The sequence below is a fragment of the Tachyglossus aculeatus genome, chromosome 21, assembly GCF_015852505.1.
Source record: "Tachyglossus aculeatus isolate mTacAcu1 chromosome 21, mTacAcu1.pri, whole genome shotgun sequence".
Taxonomy (NCBI): Eukaryota; Metazoa; Chordata; class Mammalia; order Monotremata; family Tachyglossidae; genus Tachyglossus; species Tachyglossus aculeatus.
In genome coordinates this window covers 24,987,130-25,014,931 of record NC_052086.1, presented here as the reverse complement: position 1 = coordinate 25,014,931, position 27,802 = coordinate 24,987,130, and the positions used below count along the sequence as shown (strand labels likewise).

At 43.7% G+C, this 27,802-nt stretch overlaps 1 protein-coding gene across 1 annotated transcript; it reads right to left on the bottom strand.

Moving 5' to 3' along the window:
- Positions 1-243: 243 nt before the first annotated feature.
- DENR (density regulated re-initiation and release factor) lies at positions 244-27,802 on the bottom strand. The gene is made up of 8 exons (XM_038763065.1): positions 27,724-27,802; positions 21,496-21,618; positions 9,028-9,047; positions 8,100-8,184; positions 5,753-5,836; positions 2,537-2,653; positions 655-794; positions 244-542 (listed from the first exon to the last, which is right to left on the bottom strand). Exons 2-8 carry the CDS (start codon positions 21,599-21,601, stop codon positions 498-500), a joined length of 597 nt encoding a protein of 198 aa, XP_038618993.1. The 5' UTR covers positions 21,602-21,618; positions 27,724-27,802; the 3' UTR covers positions 244-497.

Genomic DNA, 27,802 nt, shown 5'->3' with positions numbered 1-27,802 from the left:
GTCAGTTTAGCTCAGGAATTTTAGTGGCACTTCTTAAAGGATTGCGTTCATAAGCAAGAAGCCAATTTAACCAAAATTTGATCAGACTTCCACCAAGTACAAGGCCACCGGATAGGAAACTGGTTTCAGTAGTGAGAAAATCAATTTTTTTTAAGCCACACGGAGCCATGAAGTAGCAAATATAAATTGAAATGATGACAGAAAGACCTACAATGTACTGCAAAAAGAGAAAAAAGCACCATATGACCAAAATTTTTTTATTTAACTAAATCTCTATTTCATGCATGTGCATGACAGAACCCCCAGTTTATTAGACTTTGGCAATAATAAAAAAACAAGCAGCCTTGTACAGAACAGTGTAAATGCCAAGGATAGGGTAATCTACAGTTTTACTGTAGGATAAATATATATTTTTAAAGGTTTCCCTCCCTTTGGCTACAACAATTCTAATTTAATTTCATGTCTTTAAATTACAGGCAAGTTTTCCAAAAGAAAAATCACTTCTTTACTTCGCCAAGATCTTCAATGCTGTCATCGTCCACCTGCAGAACACAGATTGATTGCACTTCATGAGTTGTGGGAAAGGGAAATAAAATGGATGTTGTATAACACGTTTTGAAAGACCTACCAGTTGAAAGTGTTTCATATCCTTACCTCTGGCCACTTCTCCTGAATTACATCAATAATGTCATCTGTAAAGTCTCCCTGAATGATGATTTCATCCTCCCCTGTAACTGAGGCACCGCAGGAGAATTTTTGAGCAAAAAACCTTTGTGCTTCTTTAAGATCGATTTCTGTTGAAAGAAATAAAAAGTGATGGCATTATGCTTTTTCCCAATTTAATTTTATTTAATTCAGAAACACAATTCAACATGTTTTCATAAAATTTTAATTCTGCTTCACTTTAAATTACATACTACAAATCCCCTGAATACTTTGTGATTAGCCTTGTCATCAAAGTCCCATTAAAGCCTTAAAGGTTTATTTACATTCAGAAATATTACACCTACCCTCCAAAGGAGGAATAAACTCTTTTTTTCTCCAGAGAAGCGGGTCTTATTAAAACTACTTCTGACAGAAATTAATTTTTTCCCTAGGCATTTTGCCTAAACCTTGTTTACAGCATCAAAGACAATTTATTTGACAATGTGATACATGGTTATCAGGAGAATTAGCTGCACACATGCCCACAGTGTCAGACCGCTACAGAGTGAGTTTTCCTTCACGTGAGCTTTTAGACAATGCAAGCCCCACACTTTGGTGTTCATACTCATTCATTCATATTTATTGAGTGCAGAGCACTGTACTAAGCGCTCGGAAAGTACAATTCGGCGGCAGATAGGGACAATCCCTACCCAACAACGCGCTCACAATCTAGAAGGGGGAGACAGGCAACAAAAGAAGTAGACAGACATCAAAACCATCAAAATAAATAGATGCGATTCAGTTCACTGTTTTGCATCTGTGTTGATGCAGAGGATATTAAATATTAATATTTAATTAATTAATATTAATATTAAATATTTTCTCCATTTTCATTGCTTAAGGCCCGGAGGAAATCAGTGTACCGCTACTCTCCATCCCTCACCCTTCACAGCCTCCTAAAGGAGACGAGCCATTTTGGAACCCCTTGCAACCAACATGGCTCCGTGTGGCTTAAAAAAATTGATTTTCTCACTACTGAAACCAGTTTCCTATCCGGTGGCCTTGCACTCGGTGGAAGTCTGATCAAATTTTGGTTAAATTGACTTCTTGCTTATGAACACAATCCTTTAAGAAGTGCCACTAAAATTCCTGAGCTAAACTGACAACAGTTCTTCGGCACTTAGCACAGTGCCTCACACATAGTAAGCGCTTAACAAATACCATAATTATTTTCTCTGAGGCTTCAGATAATCAGTTTGGCTTCTCTCATACTTTGAAAGTTGTGCTGGAATTGAGCTGGCCAAGATATAAATAAATACAAGGAAATTATCATTAGATTGTAGCTTTGACACTATTTCTCCCGCACAACGCTTTGTACCTGATCTGGAATAATAAGGCTAATAGACTAGAGTTTCATCACCGCATCTTACACATTATCTACACTTAATTAGTGAAATAAATCTGAGGAGAGGAACAATTGGCAAAATTCATCTTTTTCCAGATAGGATTTTACTAATGTTTAATCGTGACGTCCTTTCAGAAGCTGATTAATAACCTGACCATGATATTTAAATAACAGAGTGTAGTACAGAGACAGGCACTACACGTGAAGAGAAAACTTTCAGAATTTCAGAACCCATAAAATGTGTCGATTTGCCATTTTCCCCAAGGACATTGCAATCTTGAACACTTCATACTTAAAGTATAAAGCCATGGAAGGCTTTAAAAGTCTAGCCTTCCTCATCAGAGGTTAAAAACACAAGGACATAGGAATCCTCTCTGCAGAAAAAGCATTCACCCGCGGAGACTTCATACACCAAACAACATGGACCAAAAGATTGTATATTTTAAACCTGGTTTACATATGAAATACTTAAAAACTCCTACTCACCAAAAGTCGCAAGACCACACACTCTTGTTACATATTTCTTCTTTGCTCTAGGAATTTTGGCTATTGTAACCTTCTGTGGAACTGTCTTCTTTTTTTGTTTTATCTGGCCCCTTCCACCTATGTTTAAAAGGCAGAACATGGTATAATATTTCTGAAGCCAACTGTGAAATTCTACATAATATTTTTAAAAATAAATCACTGTTATCATCAATCATCATCACCAATCGTATTTATTGAGCGCTTACTGTGTGCAGAGCACTGTACTAAGCGCTTGGGAAGTACAAGTTGGCAACATATAGAGACAGTCCCTACCCAGCAGTGGGCTCACAGTCTGTTATGTATTGAGCACCTATTCATTCATTCAATCATATTTATTGAGCGCTTACCGTGTGCAGAGCACTGTTCAAAATGATTGGGAGAGGACAATACAACAGTTGGTAAACATGATTCCTGTCCTCGAGGAACTTACAACTTAGTGGAGGAGACCAACATTTGCAAAATGTGTGTAGACTGGACTCAATTTTTTCAGTTATATAAAATGTAAGAATACCACCCCAAACCTCACTCCAATAATATTCCAACTCTAGTTAGAAAAGAAACTAGTCAGTCAAATTTAATTCCCTCGCTAGCAGAATTGAAACAATAAAAACCCGTTTGTATGCAAACTTGGCTATTTTAAAAAATTTGATTACTAAATTCAAGAGCCCCCCCGTTTCTTTTTTAAATGCATTCCACAAGGAATATTCACGCAGAAAACAGAAATCTCTCAAAGCCCTAGGGAAAGAGTGTGGAGCTGGGAGTCAAAAAACCTGGGTACAAATCCCAACTCCACCACTCACTTACTACCGTGACCTTGGGAAAGTCACTTTTATGTGCTTCAGTTTCCTCACCTTGTAAAATGGGGATTAAATCCTATTCCCTCTCCTTAGGCTGTGAGTCTCAAATGGGAGAGGGACTACGTCTTAATGGAATATTTTTCAATCTATCCTCGTATGGTGGTTGGCACAGAGCACAGGCCTGGGTGTCAAAAAGACCTGGGTTCTAATCCCAGCTCCACCACTGGTCCACTGTGTGACGCTGGGCAAGTCACTTCACCTCTCTGTGCCTTAGATACCTCATCTAGAAAATGGGGATCAAGTCTGTGAGCCCGATGTGGGGCAGGGACTGCGTTCAACCTGATTAACTTGTATCTCCCCCAGGGCTTACAACAGTGCTTAACACACAGTAAGTGTTTAATCAATCAAATTTATTGAGCGCTTACTGTGTGCAGAGCACTGGACTAAGCGCCTGGGAAGTACAAGTTGGCGACATATAGAGACGGTCCCTACCCAACAGTGGGCTCACAGTCTAGAAGGGAGAGACAGAGAACAAAACCAAACATATTAACAAAATAAAATAGAATAGATATGTACAAGTAAAATAAATAGTGTAATAAATATGTACAAACATATATACATATTTACAGGTGCTGTGGGGAAGGGAAGGAGGTAAGGCGGGGGGATGGAGACACCATCATTAATTATTACTGCTATCCAGTGACAAGACGATTTACATATCAGGTGAAATTTAGAATTTAAAATTTCTTCCTATCTACTCGAAATTCACTCTGTTCATTCTACTTCATTCAGCTTTTTTCCAGCTACCACTCTTCTTGTCCCTCACATTCAAGGCTCTCTCCTTTCCCACTGAACCAGTCACTCTGCAGCCCCATCCTGTTTCCGGGGCCATTCCAAGTGTTCCTTCCGCTTTCTTTGCCGAAATGCTTTCCTTATGAGTTCTGACTCGGACCACTCCTGCACCATAATAATAATAATAACAATAATTATGGTATTTGTTAGGTGCTTACTATGTGCCAGGCACTGTACTAAGCGCTGGGATGGAAACGAGCAAATTGGTTTGGACACAGTGTCTGTCCCACATGGGGCTCACAGTCTCAACCCCCATTTTACAGATGAGGAAACTGAGGCCCAGAGAAGTGAGGTGACTTGCCCAAGGTCACACGGCAGACAAATGGTGGAGCCGGTACTAGAACCCATGACCGGCTGACTCCCAGGCCCGGGAGAAGCAGCGTGGCTCAGTGGAAAGAGCCCGGGCTTGGGAGTCAGAGGTCATGGGTTCGAATCCCAGCTCTGCCACGTGCCTGCTGTGTGACCTTGGGCAAGTCACTTGACTTCTGAGCCTCAGTTACCTCATCTGTAAAATGGGGATTAAAAATGTGAGCCCCACGTGGGACAACCTGATCACCCTGTATCATCATCATCATCATCAATTGTATTTATTGAGCGCTTACTGTGTGCAGAGCACTGTACTAAGCACTCCCCCAGAACTTAGAACAGCGCTTTGCACACAGTAAGCGCTTAACAAATGCCATCATTATTATTATTATTATCCACTACACCATGCTGCTTCTCGCCATGCATGTCTTCCCTGACTCCAGTCACACTTCTGCTTCCAAATGAAGCGAGACGGCCTCACCAACACTAGTGACTATGATTTCTATTTCCCAATGTATGATGCATGATTTCGGTGATTTGTCTTTTTTTTAAAAAACAAAAAATGAACTCTCTCCTGACTGAACCCAGACCAACTGAAAGAAACTTCAATGGTAGTGAATTATGAATGGAACCTACATCTTAAAGGACTCAATGTCAAGAGATTCCAGTGTCAGATCACATCATTGCTAAAAACACAGATATAAGTTCCAACCCCAGAAAAACCAAATAAAACGCTTTCAGTCACACTGTAGTAAGACAGCAGGACCTAAAGTAGTTAAGCCTACTAAAGTTAAAGTATGGGAAAAGATTCAGGAAGGAACAAATTAAAATAGAAACAGTAGCACTGAAGCATCACCATGTTACAAAAGAACTTCAGGGTGAGACAACCCATGTTCACATCTTTGTTACATATTCTAAAAGTTATTCTTCTGGGGCTATTTAACTCTTGGGAAGAAGACCAGTTACTTTACGTCATGCCAAATTCAACCCCACTTTCATGGAATCCCCCCCACATCACTTACATAATATTTAGCCAATGGTTAAAAGTGGAAATTTTTGTACCAATACTGTACGGCAAAAGAGGCCTGGTGTCCAGAGTAAATAATGTGTGTACTGACTGGGAGAAGGCTTGTAAATGCATTTTTCTCTTCCCCCTATTTTCACCATTGGATGTAGCTGATAGAACCCAAACCAAAACAAAGATAAAATCTTTAGGCCTTGCCTCTCTTTTGCTTTTTCTTCTCTTCCTCTTCACCTGCTGTTCCTTGACCTTCTCCAATTCCTGCTTCTTGTTTAGGTGAATTTTCTGTAATAAGAAATGGATTCCCAAATGCATTAATGGAATTTGAGAGCTTACATTTAAATACCCTTTAAGAATACCTAAGATTGTGCTGTCTCCGATGCCAAAAACAGAATGCTATTTTAATACGTTTATTAGACATCCTGATAAATATTTGGGGGGCACAACGTTCCACCTTCTCTAGAAGAGCATGGACAGGGCAGATTACTGTTCACCAGATCTCACAATTCTAGAACTAGATGGAACCTACTAAAACCTGAAGAGGATAGGTCCAGGAAAAAGATACAATTATTTCACCCTGCCTTAATAAGCATTTGAAATTTATCAATGTAGTACGCAGTGTAGGCAGAAAATGGTAATAATTCAAGAAGGGTTTGACTAAATTCACGTATAAGAGAATCCTTAATGGATTGGAAGGAAAAGACAGTGACTGTAACTCTAATAAACCAATTCAACTGCCGTTCTTCTACAGGGTCTCTAGTACTATTAGAGATAGGACACAGATCTGGATGAACTATCGGCTTGACTCAATCTGAAATATGACATTTGTGTTTTTTCATATTCAAGTCTGACAACATCCAGAGAATTCCAAGCCACGGAATGTAGAGTCTTCATGGAAAAGACGGATATCAATAACTTCTTTGGCATTTGATACTATGGCTCTGCACATAGTAAGCGCTCAATAAATATGATTGATGATGATTTGAATAAATGTGAAATATAATTTCGATTTAAAGCATAAAATCAGTGAAGACTTTTACGGTCTTTTTGACAGAGAGACTTCGGGGTCCTTAGTTGATACTGTTGCTAAATTGGTTGTTGGGAAGCTCTGTTCCCTTTGATCCAAGAGGGAAAGGGCCTTTGTGCTCCTAAAGGAATGATGAAGTCAAAGGGCACTTTCTAGTGGCCAGCTGTGGTTGGGACAATGCTAATAAAATGGATGTAAAAAAATTAATCAATTGTATTTATTGAGTGCCTTACTGTGTGCAGAGCACTGTACAAAGCGCTTGGGGAGTACAAGTTGGCAACATAAAAAAAGGAATATTGATTCGGGATTTGGGGTTTAGTTGCTTCATTTTGTGACCCTTGGAAATGTCTTCCTTTACAGGAAGACAATGCCTACCTCCGAACTTGGATACTGGGAGATACCAGAAGAAAGATGAAGCATTTTAAGGACACGATGAAATAAAACCTTAATGCCGCATCCCAGCTGCAAACTGGGAGACGACTGCTGAGGATACACCTGCAGGGTGCACGGCCATCGAGAAGGGAGTGACTCTGTGACCAAAAGCTTCATACGGAGAGATGAGGCCAGAGAGGAAACAGAACCAGGCACCACAAACATTAAATACATCACCAAAACAAGGGATAACCCTTTTGGGCGGCCAGGACCTTGGACCTCTCACTGACCTTTCCAGCCACGCATGCATTCACAGGTGAACTTTAACTACAATGGAGGGCTTGGAGGGTGAGGACGGAATTTTTTAAATTTAAAAACCTGAAATTGTTTCGAATGAATGTGAGCTTTCGGAGAGCAGTCAACATGTGCTATTACTATTACTATTGCTATTATTCTATTTATTTATTTATTTTACTTGTACATATTTATTCTATTTATTTTATTCTGTTATATGTTTTGTTCTCTGTCTCCCCCTTCTAGACTGTTAGCCCACTGTTGGGTAGGGACCGTCTCTAGATGTTGCCAAACTGTACTTCCCAAGCGCTTAGTACAGTGCTCTGCACACAGTATGCGCTCAATAAACACAATTGAATGAATGAATGAATGTGCCTTACTTTGGCTGTACTCTCCCAAGCACTCAGTAGGTAGTCAATAAATACCACTGATGAAGAAGATAACGGGATGCATATTTCTAAATATAATTCAGAAGACGTGATGTTGCCTCAAAATCGTTAGTGTGGAAATTGTTGTATTTTCTAATTGGCAGTCACACACTGTAGTCTAAACATCGTGTGGTTCTGTACAGGGCTAGACTGTGAGCCCGTTGTTGGGTAGGGACCGTCTCTAGATATTGTCAGCTTGTACTTCCCAAGCGCTTAGTACAGTGCTCTGCACACAGTAAGCGCTCAACAAATACGATCGAATGAATCGAATGAATGAATGCGATTAAAAGGTGGAGTTGTAAGATTAGTTTTAAATAACTGTTTCAATTTAAATACTAGAAATGCTTAAATGCTAAATATCTCTATACTAAAATACTAGAATACTTAATACTTAAATACTAGAAAAGATTTTTAAAAGTGTTCTTACCCACGGTAAGTTTTGCAAACTCATCTGGAAAGTTCTTCTCTAACCACTGCCTACATTTAGCAACATCAGGCATATATTCACAGTACTGGAAGAAAAGCATCAAGTTCAACAGTTAGGGGAAAAAATGACAACATAGTCTACATGTATTAAATTTACAGATATGCTTTATACAATATAGAAGAGTCGCTACCCTCACACCTGGTTCGCCACTGGAACGAGGCGGGAGGGGTTGAGGGGAGGGAGAAAGAGTGAGGCGGGGAGACACTGGGAAGATAATATATTAAGATCACGCCATAGCACACTGAGGTAGCACAGTTTCTCTTAACTTAGCAGTAGGGCCCCAGGGGGCTTATCATCAATCATATTTATTGAGCACTTACTGTGTGCAGAGCACTGTCAGAGGAAGAGGAATTTGTGACTGACTTTTCAGGTACCTTTTAAACAGCTGTACAATCTAACCTACGGGCATATCGGTAGTATGCAGAGTTTCCCCATGCAAACTTGGGCATCGTATCAAATGCTTTTTTTTTTAAGGCAAAAATTCATATGCAAAAATTGCATTGTACTTTTACCAGCGCTTAGGCGTGCTCTGCACATAGGCTGTAAGCTTGTTATGTCCATCAACTCTATTATATTTTCCCCTCCCACAGCACTCAGTAAGTGCTCACTGAATACTGTTGATTGTTATGAAATACTACCAATACAACTGACAGGCTGAAAAGCAAAACAACACTCAAACTCATAAAAGCACAAAGCTACTCCAACGGCTTAATGCTAGTGCTCCTTAATGACAACTGTGACACTACTCTCCGGGGTGGGAAATTAAAAATGAGGTCAAAGTAAAAAGAAAATCGCTGGAGCCATTCACCATTATAAGGATAGTCCCAAAATGAGAACAAAAGCAAATGCATATTTCAAAAGTACTTACCTCTGTTGGTAATGAACAGACTGAGGAAGGAGAAAAAAAATATAAATTTTAGTATTTCATATGCAGAATGTTAACATTAGAATAATAAATGTCATTAAATATTTCAGTCCATTGCTCACTTAATGGGAATTACATTTTTTCACAATCTTCTCCTTCCCCCAAATCTATAAAAATAACTTCCCTGAAAGTAGAATCACTTGGTCTAACCCTTGATTTGTAGAGTTTTGTAGCATGGATCCCTAAAATTGGATTTGAAACCATAACTAATCTTGGGGAAGGGAAGGGGAGGCTCAGCCTTGGGGACAGTGGGGTCAAAAAGCAGTGTTGGCTTCACCAGTTCATGGAATCCCTATACAGAGAGGTTATAGGGGGTGGATTTTGCTCACTTCAGAGTAGTCTGCCATCTCTACCTCTAGTCTGTAAGCTCACTGTAGGCAGGGAATGTGTCTGTTATATTGTTATACTGTACTCTCCCAAGGGCTTAGTACAGTGCCATGCACACAGTAAGCACTCAAATACGACTGACTGACTGAAGGCACAGTGAATTCAACAGGGCAAGGGAAGGCTGAGTAGACCTGGGAGCCAGAGGTTTCAATATTCCCTGTTGTGGATTGGGGATCCAACCTTGGATCGCTATCCAACCCTGGCTTCACAGACTCCGTCCTCTCCTGGTTCTCCTCTTATCTCTCCGGCCGCTCATTCTCAGTCTCCTTTGTGGGCTCCTCCTCCCCGTCCCATCCCCTTACTGTAGGGGTTCCTCAAGGTTCAGTTCTTGGTCCCCTCCTGTTCTCTATCTACACTCACTCCCTTGGTGAACTCATTCACTCCCACGGCTTCAACTATCATCTCTACGCTGATGACACCCAAATCTACATCTCTGCCCCTGCTCTCTCTCCCTCCCTTAAGGCTCGTGTCTCCTCCTGCCTTCAGGACATCTCCATCTGGATGTCTGCCCGCCATCTAAAACTCATTATGTCCAAGACTGAACTCGTTATCTTCCCTCCCAAACCCTGCCCTCTCCCTGACTTTCCCGTCACTGTAGATGGCACTACCATCCTTCCCGTCTCACAAGCCCGCAACCTTGGTGACATCCTCGACTCCGCTCTCTCGTTCACCCCTCACATCCAATCTGTCACCAAAACCTGCCGGTCTCACCTCCGCAACATCACCAAGATCCACCCTTTCCTCTCCATCCAAACCACTACTTTGTTGGTTGAATCTCTCATCCTATCCCGACTGGATTACTGCATCAGACTCCTCTCTGATCTCCCATCCTCCTGTCTCTCCCCACTTCAATCTACCCTTCACACTGCTGCCCAGACCATCTCTGTGCAGAAACACTCTGGGCCTGTTACTCCCCTCCTCAAAAATCTCCAGTGGCTACCAATCAACCTACGCATCAGGCAAAATCTCCTCACTCTCGGCTTCAAGGCTGTCCATCACCTCTCCCCCTCCTACCTCACCTCCCTTCTCTCCTTCCCCAGCCCAGCCCGCACCCTCCGCTCCTCCGCCGCTAATCTCCTCACCGTTAGGCCTCGTTCTCGCCTGTCCCGCCATTGACCCCCGGCCCACGTCCTCCCCCTGGCCTGGAATGCCCTCCCTCTCTGCACATCTGCCAAGCTAGCTCTCTTCCTCCCTTCAAAGCCCTATTGAGAGCTCACCTCCTCCAGGAGACCTTCCCAGACTGAGCCCCCTCCTTCCTCTCCCCCTTCTCCCCATCCCCATCCCCCCACCTTACCTCCTTCCCCTCCCCACAGCACCTGTATATATGTTTGTACAGATTTATTACTGTATTTATTTTACTTGTACATATTTACTGTTCTATTTATTTTATTTTGTTAATATGTTTTGTTTTGTTGTCTGTCTCCCCCTTCTAGACTGTGAGCCCGCTGTTGGGTAGGGACCGACTCTATATGTTGCCAACTTGTACTTCCCAAGCACTTAGTACAGTGCTCTGCATACAGTAAGCGCTCAATAAACACGACTGAATGAATGAACGAATGGGGAGATAGAGCTCTCAGAAATTTCCTGGAGTTTCAGTTTGGGCTCTTTGGCATTTATTCATTCATTCATCCACTGAATGATTGATTTACCTTCTCTTTCATTCATTCAATTGTATTTATTGAGCACTTACTGTGTGCAGAGCACTGTACTAAATGCTCGCAAAATGCACATATATAAGTGCTAAGGGGAGGAGAAGGGAGCAAAGCAGAGGGAGTGAGTCAGGGCGATGGGGAGGGGAGGAGGAGCAGAGGAAAAGGGGGGCTTGGTCTGGGAAGGCCTTCTGGAGGAGGTGAGCCTTCAGCTGGGCTTTGAAGAGGGGAAGTGTGCTAGTTTGGCAGATTTGAGGAGGGAATTGATTGTTTTATCTATTTGTATTAATGTCTGTCTCCCCCTCTAGACCGTGAGCTCCTTGTTGGGTAGGGAACGTCTCTATATGTTTCCGACTTGTACTTCCCAAGCACTTAGTACAGTGCTCCGCACACAGTAAGCGCTCAATAAATACGATTGAATGAATGAATGAATTCCTGGCCAGAGGCTGACGGCAGGACAGGAGAGAACTAAGTACAGAGGAGCAGTGTGTGCGGGTTGGGATGGAGAAGGAGAGGAGGGAAGTGAGGTAGGAGTGGGCAAGGGAATGGAGAGCTTTGAAGCCAATAGTGAGTAGCTTGCTCTCATTTCCTCCATTACCTGTCCTGTTTTCTTCACAATTTCCAAAACTACAAAGCCCCCCGAGGAGACACAGATAAAAAATGATTAAGTAAATTTCTCAGTTTAAAGGAATACCACTACGGGATAGTCACCCTATTTATCTCTAGCTTCGATTGGTTGGTCCCATCTGCTACTTGCAAAATGCTTAACCTGGCAGTGAAAATAATTTCACAGTTCTCAAATTGGCATGTATTTTAAGCCTGAACAAACTGATAAAAAATGCAAGGACTCCAAAAGATGCACCCCAAGTAAGAGAGAAAAGCAGGTATAAGCTGGTGAGGAATTATTTGTCCATATCACTGTTAAAGAATTTTCACAGCATAAAGTCTAATGTCAAGAATCAGTATAATTACCTTGATTTCACTACCACCTACATCTACCCAGTTCTAGCATAACACATTTTTAATAGCCACTTCGGCTAGAGGGCTATTAAGGAATTAGGGGACTAGGGAATGTTCTTCCAACAATACTAGCCTGCTTGAGTTTGGGATGCTGATTATCAAAGAAAATTCTCATTATCAAAGAACTGCATTTAGTGCATGGCGTCAGGATAGGGAAGTACTACTGTGCAATTTTTCACAAGACCACACCCCTCACATTATAGGAATGGGAACACATATGGCTGTGGTCTTAATTTAAAACTACGGGCAGTTAGTGTACAGCAGACAAGTGGAAAGTCCTCTTACCTCCGTGGCACTTCTGGCAATCAGGAGACCAAATCAGAATTTTTTAATTAATGCCCCACCACATACCACATTTACTCGCATAACTGCCCCAACTCTTTTGCGGCCCAAAACCAAGGGAGGAGCTACTGGGAAGGGAATTAGCAGTCAGAGGGGCAGAAAAAAAAGAGGGGAGAAAATATAGCAGCCCTGAAGACTGCTACCCTTCTGCATTCTCCCAAGAGTGGAACAAAAACTCTTCACCATTGGCTTCAAAGCTTTCGATCACCTTGCTCCCTCCTACCTCACCTGGCTACTCTCCTACTAAACTCAGCTTGCACACTTAGCTCCTCTAATGCTAATCTTCACACTGCATTTCGGGTCTCCTCTGTCTATCCCCCATTCACCCCCTCGAATGCCCTCCTTTCTCAAATCCAACAATTACTTTCCCTGCCTTCAAAGCCTAATTGAAGGCTCAACTCCCCCAGGAGGTCTTCCCTAAGTCCTCCTTTCCCCTTCTCCCACTTCCTTCTGCATCGCCCTGGTTTGCTCCCTTTATTCATCCCCCCTCCCAGCCCCACAGCACTTATGCACATATCTGTCATTTATTTACATTAATGTCTGTCTCCCCTTCTAGACTGTAAGCTCACCGTGAGCAGGGAATGTGTCTGCTTACTATATTATACTCTCCCAAGCACTTGGTACAGTACTCTGCACACAGTAAGCACTCAATAAATACAACTGACTACCTGAGGTACAGTGAGAAGGTTGGCATTAGAGGAGCAAAAGGAGTTCAATAAAGCAAACTTTGTTTTTGAGACACAATTCCGTAAACCCTGAAGCAAAATATTCCAGCACACAGAAATGAAAAATCAGGTAATAATGCCAGGTTGGCTAAATTCAGAACTGTTTAAGGAACTGAAGAGCATATGGGAAAAGTAAAGAAATGATACATTAACCTAGATCGCTATGGAGGGATATTCCATAAAAAATGTAAGGAATGGCCTAGTGGAAAAAGCACGGGCCAGGGAATCAGAGGTCCTGAATTCTGATCCCAACTCTGCCACTTGCCTGCTGGGTGACCTCTCTCGCTCCGTCCCTTCTCCACTCAACTTCCATCTTCAACCGCTCACTCTCCACTGGTTCCTTCCCCTCTGCCTTCAAACATGCCCATGTCTCTCCCATTCTAAAAAAACCCTCTCTTGACCCCACCTCACCTTCTAGTTATCGCCCCATCTCCCTCCTACCATTCCTTTCCAAACTCCTTGAACGAGTCGTCTACACACGCTGCCTCGAATTCCTCAACACCAACTCTCTCCTCCACCCCCTCCAGTCTGGCTTCCATCCCTACATTCCACGGAAACTGCCCTCTCAAAGGTCACCGATGACCTCCTGCTTGCCAAATCCAACGGCTCATACTCTATCCTAATCCTCCTCGACCTCTCAGCTGCCTTTGACACTGTGGACCACCCCCTTCTCCTCAATACGCTATCCGACCTTGGCTTCACAGACTCTGTCCTCTCCTGGTTCTCCTCATCTCTCCAGTCGTTCTTTCTCTGTCTCTTTTACAGGCTCCTCCTCCCCCTCTCCCACCCCCCTCCCCTTACTGTGGGGGTTCCTCAAGGCTCAGTTCTTGGTCCCCTTCTGTTCTCAATCTACACTCACTCCCTTGGTGACCTCATTCGCTCCCACGGCTTCAACTATCATCTCTATGCTGATGACACCCAAATCTACATCTCTGCCCCTGCTCTCTCCCCCTCCCTCCAGGCTCGCATCTCCTCCTGCCTTCAGGACATCTCCATCTGGATGTATGCCTGCCACCCAAAGCTCAACATGTCGAAGACTGAACTCCTTGTCTTCCCTCCCAAACCCTGCCCTCTCCCTGACTTTCCCATCTCTGTTGACGGCACTACCATCCTTCCCGTCTCACAAGCCCACAACCTTGGTGTCATCCTCGACTCCACTCTGTCATTCACCCCTCACATCCAAGCCGTCACCAAAACCTGCCGGTCTCAGCTCCGCAACATTGCCAAGATCCGCCCTTTCCTCTCCATCCAAACCACTACCCTGCTCGCTCAATCTCTCATCCTATCCCGTCTGGACTACTGTATCAGCCTTCTCTCCGCTCTCCCATCCTCTTGTCTCTCCCCACTTCAATCCATACTTCACGCTGCTGCCCGGATTGTCTTTGTCCAGAAACGCTCTGGGCATGTTACTCCCCTCCTCAAAAATCTCCAGTGGCTACCAATCAACCTGCGCATCAGGCAGAAACTCCTCACCCTGGGCTTCAAGGCTGTCCATCACCTCACCCCCTCCTACCTCACCTCCCTTCTCTCCTTCTCCAGCCCAGCCCGCACCCTCCGCTCCTCTGCTGCTAATCTCCTCACCGTGCCTCGTTCTTGCCTGTCCTGCCGTCGACCCCCGGCCCACATCATCCTTCTGGCCTGGAATGCTCTCCCTCCCAACATCCGCCAAGCTAGCTCCCTTCCTCCCTTCAAGGCCCTACTGAGAGCTCACCTCCTCCAGGAGGCCTTCCTAGACTGAGCCTCCTCCTTCCTCTCCCCCTCCTCCCCCTCTCCACCCCCCCACTTTACCTCCTTCCCTTCCCCACAGCACCTGTATATATGTATATATGTTTGTACATATTTATTACTCTATTTTTTTATTTATTTTACTTGCATATCTATTCTATTTATTTTATTTTGTTAATATGTTTTGTTCTCTGTCTCCCCCTTCTAGACTGTGAGCCCACTGTTGGGTAGGGACCGTCTCTATATGTTGACAACTTGTACTTCCCAAGTGCTTAGTACAGTGCCCTGCACACAGTAACGACTCAATACGATTGATTGATTGATTGACCTTGGGCAAATTACTTAACTTCTCTGGGCCTGTTCCCTTGTCTGCAAAATGGGGACTTCAATGCCTGCTCTCTCCCGTACTTAGACATGAGAGTCCCATGTTGCACCTGATTACTTATTATAGTATTTGACATTGTAAGTGCTTAACAAGTACCACAATTATTATATGAAAAGCTAAACCCAGAATGAACATGTAGATAGCATAACACAAATGGACAACAAAAAATCAAGTTTAGTCAAAGAACACCAGATTACATGTTGCACTCTTTGCTACAGAAAGGAAATGCTACTAAAAATGACTGAAAAGGCAGCTTTAGTAATTTTCCACTTTTTGTAAAACAGATCTTTCGCAAAGAGAAACAGCGTGGTTCAGTGGAAAGACCGCGGGCTTGGGAGTCAGAGGTCATGGGTTCAAATCTCAGCTCCGCCAGCTGTGTGACCTTGGGCAAGTCACTTAACTTCTCTGGGCCTCAGTTCCCTCAGCTGTAAAATGGGGATTAAAGACCATGAGCCCCATGTGGGACAACCTGATCACCTTGTATCACCCCCAGTGCTCAGAACAGTGCTTTGCACATAGTAAGCGCTTAACAAATACCATCATTATTATTAAATTGTGAAGGGAAGGTTGGAATGAGGAAATAATACCTTTTTTAGCAAGTCGGGAGGGCCCAATTACATGCATCCTCAAGTACTTAATTGGCAAATGTTGCTGAAAAACCAATTGCCACTGTTTTAGAATTCTCAAAGAAAGTTCCTAAAAATTTGAAAAGGGAAAATGTTTACACCTTAAAAAAGGAAAGAGAATGCTCTTGTAATAAGCCAGTCAGCTGTAATAAATGTTCAGTCAATAAGCCAACAATTAAAAGGTCATATAGTACAGTGCTCTGCACACAGTAAGCGCTCAATAAATATGATTGAATGAATACTGTAAAGCAACCACAGGCTTTGTGAAAAACAAACCATCAGAACAATTTAGTTTCCTTCTGTGATTATGTCACAGGTGAAACAGGCAAAGAGAAAAGCAATAGAAATAAGGTCACCTAGACTTTGGTAGTGTGGATTCTAACCAACTCACTTGTGAGTCTCAACTACAAATTAGAAAATGATCACGTTGAGCCAGCTGTTATACAGCTGCCTCAAGGACTAATAATAATAATAATTAGGATATTTGTTATGTACTTAACTATGTGCCGGGCGCTGTACTAAGCGCCGGGGTGGACACAAGTACATTGGGTTGGACAGAGTCTGTCCCATGTGGGACTCACAATCTCAATCCACATTTTACAGATGAGGCAACTGAGGCCCAGAGAAGTGAAGTGACTTGCCCAAGGCTACGCAGCAGACAAATGGCAGAGCCGGGATTAGAACCCATGACCTTCTGACTCCTAGGCCTGTGCTCTATCCACTATGCCATGCTGCTTATCCTGACTACAACCCAAGGGTAGTTATCAATGATGCAGAGGCAATTCCGGACAAAGTACTGAGTGGGATTCCCACAGAGATCACTGAGCATGCCCTTGCCCAGCAAATTGGCAGGGGATGTTAAATTGGGCAAGACTGCTGTCCATTTAGAAAACAGAAATAAAATTCAATATGGCTTTAATAAATTAGAAAAAAATAAAGAAAGGGAAAAGACTGGCTGGGTGCAAGTAGAAAGAAAAAAAAACGCTCTGGGAATGTTACTCCCCTCCTCAAAAATCTCCAGTGGCTGCCTGTCAACCTTCGAATCAAGCAAAAACTCCTCACCCTGGGCTTCAAGGCTGTCCATCCATCCCCTCGCCCCCTCCTACCTCACCTCCATTCTCTCCTTCTCCAGCCGAGCCCGCACCCTCCGCTCCTCTCCCGCTAACCTCCTCACTGTACCTCGTTCTCGCCTGTCCCGCCGTCGACCCCCGGCCCACATCATCCCCCCGACCTGGAACGCCCTCCCTCCACACATTCGCCAAGCTAGTTCTCTTCCTCCCTTCAAAGCCCTACTGAGATCTCACCTCCTCCAGGAGGCCTTCCCACACTCAGTCCCCTTTTTTCTCTCCACCCCCCCACCCCCCCCACCCTACCTCCTTCCCCTCCCCACAGCACTTGTATATATTTGTACAGATTTATTACTCTATTTTACTTGTACAAATTTACTATTCTATTTATTTTGTTAATGATGTGCACATAGCTATAATTCTATTTGTTCTGACGATTTTGACACCTGTCTACATGTTTTGTTTTGTTGTCTGTCTCCCCCTTCCAGACTGTGAGCCCGTTGTTGGGTAGGGACCATCTCTATATGTTGCCGACTTGTACTTCCCAAGAGCTTAGTACAGTGCTCTGCACACAGTAAGCACTCAATAAATACGACTGAATGAATGAATGAATGAATGAATCTGGGAGACATAGTCAACCGCAGCTGAATGAGTCAGCAACGTAAGAAAAACTGGGATTATCATTCCAAACATGACGTGAAAGACGAGGGAATCAACCTTTTTGCTATTCTGACTGCCCTCTCTAAGGTCACCAATGACCTTCTTGCCAAATCCAACAGCCTCTGCTCCACATCCTAATCTTCTGTGGACCAGGCCCATCTCCTGGAAAGGTTACCAGGGCCTTTAAAGCACTCAATCACCTTGCCGCCTACCTCGCTTCACTTCTACTACAACCCAGCCCGCACACTTTGCTCCTCTACTGCCAAACTTCTCACTGTACTTCGATCTCAACTATTTCGCTGCCGACCTCTCGCCCACGTCCTGCCTCGGGTCTGGAACGCCCTCCCTCCTCCTATTCGACAGACAATCCTCTCCCCAACCTTCAAAGCCTTATTGAAGGCACATCTCCTGTGAGAGGCCTTCCCTAAGTCCTCCTCTCCTCTTCTCCCACTCCCTTGACTTGCTCCCTTTATTTATCTCCCATCCCAGCCCCACAGTACTTATGTACATACCCATAATTTTATTTATTTACTGAACTACTACTATTACTTCTCCTCCAGGCTTTCATATGGGGGAATCAATCACTAGGATTTATTGAGGGCTTACTATCTGCAGAGCACTGAGGAGAGTACAATATAACAGACACATTCCCTGCCCACAACGAGCTTACAGACTAGAGGGGGAGACAGACATTAATGTAAATAAAATATGACTGACTGACTTATTTAACCTTGGCTTCACTGCCAAGGTTCTCCTATCAAGTCTCTTGCGGGATCCTCCTCTGCCTCCCATCCTCTAACTGTGGGAGTTGGCCTAGTGGAAAGAGTACGGGCCGAGGACTCAAAGGATCTGGTTCTAATCCCAACTCTGCCCAGTGCCTAATGTGTGTCTTTGGGCGAGTCAAATAACTTCTCTGTGCTTCAGTTTCCTCACCTGTACAATGGGTTTCAATAACTGTCCCACTGGATGATTCCCAAATCTACTTCTCCAGTCCTGACCTCTCATCCTCTGCAGTTCCACATTTTCTCCTGCCCTCAGTACATCTCTACTTGGGTGTCCCTCCATCACCCCTAATTTAACATGTCTAAAACAGAACTCCATCTTCCCAACCAAACCCTGTCCTCCCCATCTTCCCCATCACTGCAGACACCACCAATCTCCCTGACTCACAAGCCCATAACCGTGGCATTATCCTCAACTCATCTCTCTCATTCAACTCGGATAGTCCACCTGCCAGGAAGCCTGTCAGGGCTTCTTTCAAATCATCTCCAAAATCCACCCTTTCCTCTCCATCCAAGCTCCATGCCAATCCACTTAACCTGACCCACCTTGACTACTTTTATTAGCCTCACTCCTGACCTCCAGGCCTCTGGTCTTTCCCCATTCCAAACCTTACTTCCCTCTGGTGTCCAGTTCACTTTCCTTAAAAAGTATTCAGTCCAGGTCTCCCCACTCAAGAACCTTCAGTGGTTGCCAAGTCACCTCCAAATCAAACAGAAACTCATTACCAGTGGCTTTAAAGCACTCGATCACCTCTCCCCCATCTTACCTCCATGAATTCCTACTACAACCCAGTCTGCACACTTCGCTCCTCCAAGACTAACCTACTCACTGTACCTCAAAATTGTCTATCCTCACACCGACTCCTTGCCCATTTCCTTCTTTTGGCCTGGAACTCCCTCCCACTAAATATACAAGAGACTGCCTCTCTCCCCAACTTCAGAGCCTAACTAAAACCATATCTCCTCCAAAAGGTCTTCCCCAACTAAGTCCTCATTACCCCTACTCCTTCTCCCTTCTGTGGGTAGGGACTGTCTCTATATGTTGCCAACTTGTACTTCCCAAGCGCTTAGTACAGTGCTCTGCACACAGTAAGCGCTCAATAAATACGATTGATGTTGATGATGATGATGATGTGTCACCCTTACACGTGGTTCTGTACTCTTTAAGCACTTGATATTCACCCCACTCTCAGCCCCACAGCACTTAACTATAATTTAATATTTGTCTCCCCCTCTACATTGTAAGCTCCTTGTAAGCAGGGTATATATCCCCCGTGGGACAACCTGATCACCTTGTAACCTCCCCAGAGCTTAGAACAGTGCTTTGCACATAGTAAGCGCTTAATAAATGCTATCATTATTATTATTATGTCTCCCAACTCTTGTTGTATTCTCCCAAGCGCTTAGTACAGTCCTCTGCACAAGGTAACTGCTCAATAAATACAACTGATTACTCAGTGTACAGTGCTCTGCATCGAGTAAGCATTCAATAAATACCACTGATTAATTGATTCTGAATTCAGCAGTTACTTTTTATATTACTCTGACCAGCTTTACACCACATTACTAAAAGATTGCAAAGAAATTGGAAAGGTGCAAGGGGAGAATCAAGATAAAAATAATTTCATTCATTCAACCGTGTTTATTAAGCACCTGTGTGCAGAGCACTGTACTGAACACTGGGGAGAGTACAATATAACAACAGGCAGACATTTCCTGCCCACAATGAGCTTAAAAAGGGATGGAGAATAGGTCCTATGAGAAAAGATTAAAGTAGTACCTGAAACAAAAGAGAAGGCTAAGGGATTTAATAGTTACCTCCAATTATCTGGAGGGGTTTGATGAGAATACCGACTAGTTATCCAAACCCAGAGAAACTCCAAACGATAAGAAATGATCTTAAAATGAAAAATCTTTTGGGACTGCCCAGTTAGTCTGGTCCATCATTCACTAACAGCCAGGTGCTCATGTGGTGGGAAGGATATACAGGAGCTCCAGGAAATAAGGAGATATTTTAAGAGCCACAGAGAAAGATAGAGGGCAGAGGGATGGGGAAGGGGCTACGTGATTGCCAGGGAGGGTTAACACACCCATTTGACTGCCAATGAAGAGTTGCTACACACTTTGTGGGAACTCTCTGACTCAATATTCATTCATTCAATCATATTTATTGAGCGCTTACTGTATGCAGAGCACTGTACTAAGCACAATATCAATACACTCGTTGACTGTTCTGAGCCCCAGGTGGGCTAGGGACAGTCCTAGCTGATCCATCAGTCATATTTATTGAGTGCTTACTGTTTGCATGGCACTGAGCTAAGCGCTTGGGAGAGTACAGTATAACAGCCACATTCCCTGCCTACAATGAGCTTACAGTTTAGAGGATGAGCTATACGTGATCAACTTACAACTAGTTCAAAATTTAGTACATAGAAAGGACTTAATGCTATTGTAATTATAAATGTAAGCACCTCGCTTATCTAGAATTGAGTACACAATTCCAGATAATTTTGGTAAAAACAGGGCACCTGACCGTGGTTCAGATACCATCCTATGAGAGTCTTGGTTTCAATTTACTCAACGACTTATGACTATTTGTATGGACCACTTGTGTTTTAAATCTGAGGATCCCCTGTAGAATTTAGATAGTGACCTACCACACCCCATTTTATCCTTAGTAGAAATAACAGTAATAACAGCATTTATTAAGCACTCACTATGTGCCAAGCACTGCACCCAATCTGGGGTAGATATACAAGATAATTGCAGCAGACACACTCCCTATGCCACATAGGGCTTGAATCTTTTGATGCAGAGTAATCAGGGATTTTGTCACAAGCACAAGAGGTGAGAAATAAAACCTAGCATGATTTTTCCTATTGTGGCATTATGTAGTATTCATGCCTAGATCAGTAGAAGATAAACGGATTGTCCTGGGGGTACAGAGACAAGAAATAATAATACTGATGGTATTTGTTAAGCGCTTCCTATGTGCCAAGCGCTGTTCTAAGCACTGCATAACCCCAGAAAGATATAAACTTGCCTCCACAGTAGAGGACTCTGAGTGGGTAATCTGCATCTAATTTGAGATTGCTTCTCTGGTCTCCTCTGCAGTCAGCAACGGTGGCCTCAGCAACGTCTGCAGCCATCTCACCAGCCTGAAGACCTGAGGAACATAAAATGACTGAATTCTCTTAGGTATTCCAAGCATGAAAAAGCAACACAAATTTTCCTCAGTGTCCACAGCTCAAAAACCATCACAAATGGAAAAAAAAATGAGCGGGCTGTAGCAGGAAGTGCCTGAGCGGTTCCACCCCTACGGAATGGAGTACGAGGGAAGGATTCTAGATTTAAGGCATGAAAGAGTGGCTGAGGACGGGAAGTGCGGGGAGAGTTGAAAATGGATCGAAAGAGTCACTGCTTGCGGGGAAGTGCTGAAATATTAGAAATGAGCTGCAAGAGAAAGGAATGGTGAGACTATAAAGGGGATGAGAGAAGCAGAGTGGCTCAGTGGAAAGAGCGCGGGCTTGGGAGTCAGAGGTCACGGGCTCTCATCCCGGCCCCGCCACTTGTCAGCTGTGTGACTTTGGGCCAGTCACTTAACTTCTCTGTGCCTCAGTTCCCTCATCTGGAAAATGGCGATTAAAGACTGTGAGCCCCCCGTGGGACAACCTGATCACCTTGTGTCTCCCCCAGTGCTTAGAACGGTGCTTGGCACATAGTAAGCGCTCAACAAATACCAAAATTATTATAGGCCTAACAGAAATGTTAGCAAAGAGTGGCGGGGTATAACTGAGGGATGGGGAAGGATCTGAAGGGGTTACTATCTTCCAGGGGGGAGGGAATAATAATGATAATGATGGTATTTGTCGAGGAAAGAGTAGGCCAGGGCGGAAGGGAATGGGGAGAGGGGACGCCCTTGAGTTGCTGAGTAGGGATCGTCTCCATATGTTGCCGATCCGTACTTCCCAAGCGCTTGGTAATAATAATGATAGCATTTATTAAGTGCTTACTATGTGCAAAGCACTGTTCTAAGGGCTGGAGGGGATACAAGGTGATCAGGTTGTCCCACTTGGGGCTCACGGTCTTACAGATGAGGGAACTGAGGCCCAGAGAAGTGAAGTGATTTGCCCAAAGTGTCACAGCTAAGTGCTTAGAACAGTGCTTCGCACACAGTAAACGCTTTAAAAATGCTATTATTATTATTATTATTATTATTATTATTATTATTATTATTAAGTGGCAGACCCGGGATTAAAACCCACGACCTCGGACTCCCAAGCCCGGGCTCTTTCCACCGAGCCACGCTGCTTCTCTAGTCCAGTGCTCTGCACACAGTAAGCGCTCAATAAGTACGACTGACTGAATGAATGAATGTAAGGAACCAAGACAAGAAATATGGGGGACAGGGGAGGAAATGGAGGGAGAACACATGGGAGCATTCACAGGGGGACGGTCTGAGGAAGAGCTGCAGAAGCAGCATGGCTCAGTGGAAAGAGCCCGGGCTTTGGAGTCAGAGGTCATGGGTTCTAATCCCAGATCTCCCACTTGTCTGCTGCGTGACCTTGGACAAGTCACTTCACTTCTCTGGGCCTCAGTTACCTCATCTGTAAAAGAGGAGTTAAGACTGTGCGCCCCCCATGGGACAACTAGATCACCTTGTAACCTCCCCAGCGCTTAGAACAGTGCTTTGCACATAGTAAGCGCTCAATAAATGCCATTATTATTATTATAAGAAGCCAGGGGGTCAGGCCGGGGGGGTGAAAAGGGTTGAAGAGGGAGGGTCGCTGGGGGGGGGGGGGCGGGGGGAGAGCCTCGACTAGAGTAAAAGGGAGGGGGCCCATGTGGGGAAGGCTGAGAGCTCACCTCCTCCAGGAGGCCTTCCCAGACTGAGCCTCCCCATTCCTCTCCCCCTCCCCCCCACCCCACCTCCTTCCCCTCCCCACAGCACCTGTATATATGTTTGTACAGATTTATTACTCTATTTTACTTGTACATATTTACTATTCTATTTATTTTGTTAATGTTTTGTTTTGTTGTATGTCTCCCACTTCTAGACTGTGAGCCTGTTGATGGGTAGGGACCGTCTCTATCTGTTGCCAACTTGGACTTCCCAAGTGCTTAGTCCAGTGCTCTGCACACAGTAAGCGCTAAAGACAATTGAAGGAATGAATGAAAATGCACACCGGGGTAGACACCGACCCTTCTCCATTTTGTTCTGACGACTTGACACCTGTCCACATGTTTGGTTTTGTCGTCTGCCTCCCCCTTCTAGACTGTGAGCCCATTGTGGGCAGGGATGGTCTCTATAGGTTGCCAACTTCTACTTCCCAAGCGCTTAGTCCAGTGCTCTACACACAGTAAATGCTCAATCAGATTGAATGAATGAATGAATGCACACAGTAAGCACTCAATCAATACGACTGAATGAATGAATGCACAGTAAGCGCTCAATCAATGATTGAATGAATGAACTAATGTACACAGTAAGCGCTCAATCAATACGATCGAATGAATGCACACAGTAAGCGCTCAATCAATACGATTGAATGAATGAATGCACACAGTAAGCGCTCAATCAATACGACTGAATGAATGAATGCACACAGTAAGAGCTCAATCAATACGATTGAATGAATGAATGCACACAGTAAGCGCTCAATCAGTACGACTGAATGAATGAATGCACACAATAAGCGCTCAATCAATACGACTGAATGAGTGAATGCACAGTAAGAGCTCAATCAACACGACTGAATGAATGCAACACGATTGAATGAATGAATGCACACAGTAAGCGCTCAATCAATACGACTGAATGAATGAATGCATGCACACAGTAAGAGCTCCATCAATACGACTGAATGAATGAATAATGAATGCACACAGTAAGCACTCCATCAATACGACTGAATGAATGAATGCACACAGTAAGAGCTCCATCAATACGACTGAATGAATGAATGCACACAGTAAGCGCTCAATCAGTACGATTGAATGAATGAATGCACACAGTAAGCGCTCAATCAATACGACTGACTGAATGAATGCACACAGTAAGAGCTCAATCAATACAACTGAATGAATGAATACAGTGAGCGCTCAATCAATACGACTGAATGAATGAATGCACACAGTAAGCGCTCAATCAATACGACTGAATGAATGAATGAATGCACACAGTAAGAGCTCCATCAATACGACTGAATGAATGAATGAATGCACACAGTAAGAGCTCCATCAATACGACTGAATGAATGCACACAGTAAGAGCTCAATCAATACGACTGAATGAATGAATGCACACAGTAAGAGCTCCATCAATACGACTGAATGAATAAATGCACACAGTAAGAGCTCCATCAATACGACTGAATGAATGAATGAATGCACACAGTAAGCGCTCAATCAATACGACTGAATGAATGAATGAATGCACACAGTGAGTGCTCAATCAATACGACTGAATGAATGAATGCACACAGTAAGCGCTCAATCAGTACGACTGAATGAATGAATGCACACAGCAAGTGCTCAATCAATACGACTGACTGAATTAATGCATGCACACAGTAAGAGCTCAATCAATACGACTGAATGAATGAATGCACACAGTAAGAGCTCCATCAATACGACTGAATGAATGAATGCACACAGTAAGAGCTCAATCAATACGACTGACTGAATGAATGAACACAGTAAGCGCTCAATCAATACGACTGAATGAATGAATGAATGCACACAGTAAGTGCTCCATCAATACGACTGAATGAATGAATGAATGCACACAGTAAGCGCTCCATCAATACGACTGGATGAATGAATGCACACAGTAAGCGCTCAATCAATACGACTGACTGAATTAATGCATGCACACAGTAAGCGCTCAATCAATACGACTGAATGAATGAATGCACACAGTAAGAGCTCCATCAATACCACTGAATGAATGAATGAATGCACACAGTAAGCGCTCAATCAGTACGACTGAATGAATGCACACAGTAAGAGCTCCATCAATACGACTGAATGAATGAATGCACACAGCAAGCGCTCAATCAGTACGATTGAGTGAATGAATGCACACAGTAAGAGCTCCAATACAACTGAATGAATGAATACACACAGTAAGAGCTCCATCAATACGATTGAATGAATGAATGAATGCACACAGTAACAGCTCAATCATACGACTGAATGAATGAATAAATGCACAGTGAGCGCTCAATCAATACGACTGAATGAATGAACGCACACAGTAAGCGCTCAATCAGTACGACTGAATGAATGAATGCACACAGTAAGCCCTCAATCAATACGACTGAATGAATACACACAGTAAGAGCTCCATCAGTACGACTGAATGAATGAATGCACACAGTAAGCGCTCAATCAGTACTATTGAATGAATGAATGCACACAGTAAGCGCTCAATCAATACGATTGAATGAATGAATGCACACAGCAAGCGCTCCATCAATACGACTGAATGAATGAATGCACACAGCAAGCGCTCCATCAATACGACTGAGTGAATGAATGAATGCACAGTGAGCGCTCAATCAATACGACTGAATGAATGAATGCACACAGTAAGCGCTCAATCAGTACGACTGAATGAATGAATGCACACAGTAAGCCCTCAATCAATACGACTGAATGAATGCACACAGTAAGAGCTCCATCAGTACGACTGAATGAATGAATGCACACAGTAAGCGCTCAATCACTACTATTGAATGAATGAATGCACACAGTAAGCGCTCAATCAATACGATTGAATGAATGAATGCACACAGCAAGCGCTCCATCAATACGACTGAATGAATGAATGCACACAGCAAGCGCTCAATCAATACGACTGAGTGAATGAATGCACACAGTAAGAGCTCCATCAATACAACTGAATGAATGAATGCACACAGTAAGAGCTCCATCAATACGATTGAATGAATGAATGAATGCACACAGTAAGAGCTCCATCATACGACTGAATGAATGAATGAATGCACAGTGAGAGCTCAATCAATACGACTGAATGAATGAACGCACACAGTAAGCGCTCAATCAGTACGACTGAATGAATGAATGCACACAGTAAGCCCTCAATCAATACGACTGAATGAATACACACAGTAAGAGCTCCATCAGTACGACTGAATGAATGAATGCACACAGTAAGCGCTCAATCAGTACTATTGAATGAATGAATGCACACAGTAAGCGCTCAATCAGTACGACTGAATGAATGAACGCACACAGTAAGAGCTCCATCAATACGATTGAATGAATGAATGAATGCACACAGTAAGAGCTCCATCAATACGACTGAATGAATGAATGAATGCACACAGTAAGCGCTCAATCAGTACGACTGAATGAATGAATGCACACAGTAAGCGCTCAATCAATACGACTGACTGAATGAATGAATGCACACAGTAAGAGCTCCATCAATACAACTGAATGAATGAATGAATGCACACAGTAAGAGCTCCATCAATACGACTGAATGAATGAATGCACACAGTAAGAGCTCCATCAATACGACTGAATGAATGAATGCACACAGTAAGAGCTCAATCAATACGACTGAATGAATGAATGAACACAGTAAGCGCTCCATCAATACGATTGAATGAATGCAAACAGTAAGAGCTCCATCAATACAACTGAATGAATGCACACAGTAAGCGCTCAATCAGTATGACTGAATGAATGAATGCACACAGTGAGTGCTCAATCAATACGACTGAATGAATGAATGCACACAGTGAGCGCTCAATCAATACGACTGAATGAATGAATGCACACAGTAAGCGCTCCATCAATACGACTGAATGAATGAATGAATGCACACAGTAAGAGCTCAATCATACGACTGAATGAATGAATGAATGCAGTGAGCGCTCAATCAGTACGACTGAATGAATGCACACAGTAAGAGCTCAATCATACGACTGAATGAATGAATGAATGCACACAGTAAGAGCTCCATCAATACGACTGAATGAATGAATGCACACAGTAAGAGCTCCATCAATACGACTGAATGAATGAATGCACACAGTAAGCGCTCCATCAGTACGACTGATTGAATGAATGACTGAATGAATTCCTCTTTCCTCCCTCCTTTCCCGGCCCGGTCGAAGGCGGGGGCGTCATAAGGGACCGTCTCTCTCTCTCTCTGTCGCCGACTTGTCCTTCCCAAGCGCTCAGCCCAGTGCTGTGCCCCCGGTAGGCGCTCAATAAATAGGACTGAATGACTTACCCGCTCGGTAAGCGCCGCCACCGCCGCCGCTCCCGACCGCTACCACCGGCTGAGGCGACACATGCAGCCGGCCCTTCCC